General features: G+C 44.1%; 1 protein-coding gene across 1 annotated transcript; it reads left to right on the top strand.

The window, feature by feature from the left end:
• Positions 1–1,614: 1,614 nt before the first annotated feature.
• LOC121559749 (zinc finger protein SNAI2) lies at positions 1,615–4,507 on the top strand. Its single transcript, XM_041872846.2, has 3 exons — positions 1,615–1,833; positions 2,687–3,298; positions 3,433–4,507. The coding sequence occupies exons 1-3, from the start codon at positions 1,746–1,748 to the stop codon at positions 3,612–3,614; spliced, it is 882 nt and encodes a 293-aa protein (XP_041728780.1). The 5' UTR covers positions 1,615–1,745; the 3' UTR covers positions 3,615–4,507.
• Positions 4,508–5,698: the final 1,191 nt, after the last annotated feature.

The raw sequence follows: 5,698 nt of genomic DNA, 5'->3' as shown, positions 1-5,698 counted from the left end.
AGATCTTGCATGGAGCCCCAGGCCGAGGGAGATTGACAGTTATTTTGTGTTTCTTCCATTTGCGAATAATCGCACCAACTGTTGTCACCTTCTCACCAAGCTGCTTGGCGATGGTCTTGTAGCACATTCCAGCCTTGTGTAGGTCTACAATCTTGTCCCTGACATCCTTGGAGAGCTCTTTGGTCTTGGCCATGGTGGAGAGTTTGGAATCTGATTGATTGATTTCTTCTGTGGACAGGTGTCTGTTATATAGGTAACAAGCTGAGATTAGGAGCACTCCATTTAAGAGTGTGCTCCTAATCTCAGCTCATTACCTGTATAAAAGACACCTGGGAGTTTTTCCCTCACTGTATTTTTTAGCTAAATTATTCAAATTCACAGCTGAGGCACTAGATGGCGATGATTTGAATGAACAGGTCTGGGTCAATGAATGATGGCATTTCCTTGTCCCACAGAACAGATTGTACAAGTTATATTTAAGCAATAAGGCCTGAGGGGGTGTGGTATATGGCTAAGGGCTGTTCTTAGGGACAATGCAACAAGCAGTGCCAGGACACAGCCCTTCGCAGTGGTATATTGGCCAATAATCACAAACCCCCGAGGTGCCTTACTGCTATTATAAACTGGTTACAAACATAATTAGAGCAGTAAAAATAAATAGTTTGTCATACCCCTGGTATACGGACTGATATACCACGGCTATCAGCCAATCAGCAGGGCTCTAACCATTATGGCTATAAGGTGAATGCACCTATTTGTAAGTCGCTCTGGATAAGAGCATCTGCTAAATGACGTAAATGTAAATGTTATAGGCTACCTTAGACATTTAGACTCCCTGTGTGTGATTCAAGGCACAATGTCCAATTTTAAACATGTTATATAAATATTTGTTTTGTCTTACACTTTAGAAGTGTGGAGTAGGTGGTTAAGGTCAGTGTAATGTACCGTGAACTGTTCAAGGAAGTGGTACTTTCACACCATCATTAAAAAAAAGCAGTTACGGTTGGTTTTAGTCCTCCACGCCGCTGTCCTCTCCTCCTTGACCGCTAGTTCGGCTGCCTCCAATAGGACGGACTTCATGGAATGGAAAATGACCGGTCCGGGAATGCGCTTTGTTTCAAAAGCTTTCAAATGAGACATGGAAAGAAACTGAGAATAATAGACGAGGAACCTCTCACGAAACACTTCAAATCTGTTTTTCTATACAAGTAAGAATAAGAAACAAAAAAAAGTTCATTCATTCAAATAAACACCGTTAGTTGGCCTAATCATAGGTTTGGACAAAGAGCAATTTTTTTATGAAGGTGTCGAAAGTTTTTGTAGGCTTGTTCAACCAAAAAAACTAACATTTATTTGCCATTTTTTGCTATACCATGTGATAGTGAGAAAGTTTGTAGAGTAAAGAAAAACAAGTATAAAGAAATACCGGCAGGCCAATATTTTCAGTCAGGCAGGGCAAAGTCAGATCGCCTGTCTACAGGTTTGCACACTACTGTGTACTGTGTATTGCGATGCACCTGTTTTGTTGGGGTATGCTGATCGACTCAGTGGTGCCGCCCCCGTGCACTTGTCCTTTTATTCTAATTGGTCCGACACGGTGTGTATGCTAATTCGCAGTGACCACTGCACCTGACTCTCTCTACTCCACTGAAGAATGCAAGGCAACAGACAAGTAACAGCTATTTTATTCAACAGGTCATCCTAATCAACGAGCGCTCACTTGTTACATTATAACTCAGAGCTTTATGATAAAGATGCCAAGGTCCTTTCTGGTGAAGAAACATCTCACTAATAAGAAGCCAAACTATGGAATTCTGGATTCAAAAGCAGACGGTACAGTTAACTTTTAAAATCTACTTAAATTATACGTTTCTGTCGTTGTGTTGTATATTCTCATCTAGTTCTATAAAAAAATACCAATGTGATTACCTTTGCTATTTTGTCTGTTGGCTAGAACTTGCATTATTTCAGAAAAAAACTATGAACTTATCATTATATATTATATTTTATTCCATTCATAGCCCATTTTAAAAATGATTTTTATTTTTGCCTTGAGTAATTGAACACACTAGGCCTATAACTCAAACAATATGATTACAGCATAGTCTAAAATTATGTTAGTTATAGGAAAGTAAATAATGATGGATTGAACTGATGCCTTGGAATAGGATACAACAAATGCGGTTTTGTAGTTTAGCAGGTGCAAAATCTGTCACACAAAAGAAGAGCTTATTGTTAGTCCCTCCTTCTGGGATCTGAAGGGTCCTATTAAGCGCGTTCAAGAGGCTAATGTAGTGCCCTCCGAGGCTCCTTTTACCCTGAAATTTGCCTGGGTTTTGTTCCAATTCACCCTTTAAAGCAAGCTAGCCTCCCACCCTCCTCTATTTAACTGTCAAGATTACCGTTATAGAAGTGGAAAAGAAAATTAATGTGACTGAAATCAGATGAGTTTTTTTAAAAGGAAAATAGAATAGTTCCTGTTGGCTATGCTATGTGAATGCATTGGAACTTTGGAACTCTGTTACTTTGAGACTGCTCCTAATATTGTAAATTAATGTCAAATGTTTAACTATATGTTTTAACGTATTACTGAATCCTACCTAATTATTCTCATAGAGCATGATTAAAACATTTGAATGTACTTGTAAAACAGTTTTAACATAAAATGGTGTTTGTGTCATTACAGCTTTCCACACCAGCCTGGTCCAGCCTGAGGTACCAAGTTACATCCCCAGCAGTCCTCAGACCCTGGAGGGTTGGCTGCCAGGACCAAGTCTCATCCCCACACCAGCCTCCATGCACTCTCCACAGGTAGACAGGCTGCCTTTAAGGGACACAAGCTTGTCCCTGCATAGCTCAACACAACAAATCACCTACCCCCTGTCAGTGTCTCACAACAATCCACTAAGAGACTCACACTCCGGTCTTGAGCCCCTGGGAACCATGGAACCCCAGACCTTCCTGCCCTCACAGGACTTCAGACACCTGCAGGAGAGGGGCAGCATGCCTAATCCCCTCCTGGGTCTTGTCCACTCTGGTGTTAGTCAGGAGCGCTTTGAATGCTTCGACTGCCACAAAGCCTACTTCACCTTCTCTGGGCTGGCCAAGCACAGGCAGTTGCACTGTGAGTGGCAGTGTCACAAGTACTTCAGCTGCAAGTACTGTGACAAGGAGTACGTGAGCCTGGGAGCTCTGAAGATGCACATCCGAACACACACACTGCCGTGCGTCTGCAAGCTCTGTGGGAAGGCCTTCTCCAGGCCTTGGCTGCTCCAGGGACACATTCGCACACATACAGGTACGGCCGGAGTAATGTACAGCCGGCAACACTTTTTACCTTTATTCACCAGTTTCATGAATTGAGCTTGACTTCACATCGTCCCGTATTCAGTTACCCACTAGGGCTCTGAGTTGATCAATTCCTTTTTTCAGGTGAGAAGCCCTTCTCCTGCCCACACTGCAGCCGGGCGTTTGCTGACCGCTCCAACCTCCGAGCACACCTACAGACACACTCTGACATCAAGAAATACCAGTGCAAGAGCTGCTCCAAAACCTTCTCCAGGATATCTCTGCTCTCCAAGCATGAAGAGGCTGGCTGCTGCCCACTGTCCTGATGCCGTTTACTGCCTGTGCTGCCCACTCTGTGCCTGTTGTCTAGACTATGTCTGGTTCTACTAATACCCTCACAAAGCACTGGAGATAAACTACTATTCGTGACACAGAGCTCTGACTACTGAATGTTTTTGGTCTCTGACATTTCAGGCTCATGAAATAAGCTCAATGGACTGTCCAAAGACTGTATGTCATATATTTGATATATGAAGTAGTTTGACATCAAGAAAAAATGAGAAAAGTTATTGGATGCTGCCAAAAATACTTTAAAAGCCTTGAAGTTTTTGATTGTGTTATTGATGATTACCTGTGCCTTTTGTGGAAATGTATAGCTGGAGTATACAATTTTGTAGGGACTTTGTTTAAAAACAATACCTATTTTTGTACAATTGCCTTGTATTATGCCTAAATATGAAAACATGCATCATCATGGGAGACATGAACCACTGAGAGGAAAGCACAAGCCCTAGTCTAAGTCAAGAAATATTGAAGAAACCCACTTTTCTAAAATCAAAACAAAGACGGAGTGACTGCTGAAGAGTACACAAGTAGAGTATTAGAACTAAATGTTAGCGCTTTCCTATCAGTGACCCGGCCCGTTCCTACTTTACGACCATTTCTTGGCATTGTGAGATCACTGGCATACTGTAAATATCATCATGGGCGCACAGGAAACTGGAGAATAAAGCGATTAGGATAAACAGAAAACAGTGTGGGTGACATTCTGGAAGTGTTCTTGTGACACCCCTATCCCCAGGCAGGATCTCTTCGGGGTCTCTGAGACTGGAGCATTTAAATCACATCCCCCCCCCTCAGCTAATTAATGTATTTTTGGAGGGCAGCTGGTGAAGGTGGATATTTTAAGAGTGTAAATAAAACCGTGATGTTTACCATTTTTAATGGTGGATGGAAAATTCTTATTCAATATATCTGTTTATTGGCAGGTGGAGGGAGGCCAGCTGCATGCCGCTGTGGCGCCATGCCAGGCCTTGCGGGAGGGGAGACGGGGGGGCTGGGTCGACTCTTTCCAGTTGCTCAGCACAAGTGGAGCAGCTGAGTGGAGATACCTCCCCAAACACATTGCCAGTCACTGCCGGCAGGGAGAAACGCTGCTTTTCTCCAGCAGAATCCAAAACATGTCAGGCATGTCCCAAGGCACTCCAAACTTGCACAGGTTGGAGCAGCTTGGTATCAGGACTCAGGCTAAGACCCAGATGCAGACAAAGGAGGTGGATAGTAAGAGTCTCAGAGTTTATTACATAACAAGGAGCGGGCAAAAGGTAAGTCCAGGCAGGCAAAGAGTCGTAATCTAAATCATGATGTAATCCAAATGATGAGTTGGTTATTTGAATTTAGGTGTGTAGTGCTAGGGCAAAACCAAAAACGTGCACCCAGGGGGGGCCCCAGGACAGAGTCTGGGAAACCCTGCGCTAAATGACTAAAATGTTAATATATACAGTAGGTGACATAGTTGTGGGACTAAAGAGATACCTGGAAGTATCTTTGGCCACAAAACCCATAACGTAGCAGGAAGCCCACGCAGAGCAGAGCTCATCGAGACAGGCCAGTGTTTTCAGGAGGCCAGGTCCCGTGGGGCAGGGCTCTGGCACCACCGTCACAGCTCCCTGGGGTGTTGCTGGGAGTTTTAGTGGAGACTGACATGGCAGACACATGGCAGACGCATTCCTCAGCATATCCTGGCTGGAGCCGTCTCAGCCCATCCTTCACCTCTCTGACACACTAAATTTATACCAACAGAATTCTACAGCAGCAGGACACCATGGACCCGGTCAACCATGGACAACTTCTACTACTACTTACATTGTGGAGATCAATATGAATGTAACCGTTTCAGAGGTTTGGTAGAAACGTTGACCAGCCTTACTGGACAGACCCAGAGGATAAGGACGGTAAACAAACACAAGGCTCCGGCTCCAGACGTGATCTTGACCTCTGTCGCCGTTCTCCATGACGTGTGCGTCAGCTGACGCCGCAGCAGCTCCTAACTATAGCCACTGTGACTCCACAAAAGACCCCTCTCGCCCTATAAATACCCTGTAGCCAGGGCAAGAGAGGCATGGACCTG

The sequence above is a fragment of the Coregonus clupeaformis genome, unplaced genomic scaffold (genome assembly GCF_020615455.1).
Source record: "Coregonus clupeaformis isolate EN_2021a unplaced genomic scaffold, ASM2061545v1 scaf1072, whole genome shotgun sequence".
Taxonomy (NCBI): Eukaryota; Metazoa; Chordata; class Actinopteri; order Salmoniformes; family Salmonidae; genus Coregonus; species Coregonus clupeaformis.
The sequence above is the reverse complement of the archived record's forward strand: the minus strand, read 5'-3'. Positions and strand labels throughout refer to the sequence as shown.

Excerpts from the sequence above, each read along its gene's own strand:
- LOC121559749 (XM_041872846.2), top strand. The coding sequence starts at position 1,746 with ATGATAAAGATGCCAAGGTCCTTTCTGGTGAAGAAACATCTCACTAAT. Across the intron at positions 1,834-2,686 it reads TCTGGATTCAAAAGCAGACG|CTTTCCACACCAGCCTGGTC; the intron begins GTACAGTTAACT and ends GTGTCATTACAG. Across the intron at positions 3,299-3,432 it reads ACACATTCGCACACATACAG|GTGAGAAGCCCTTCTCCTGC; the intron begins GTACGGCCGGAG and ends TCCTTTTTTCAG.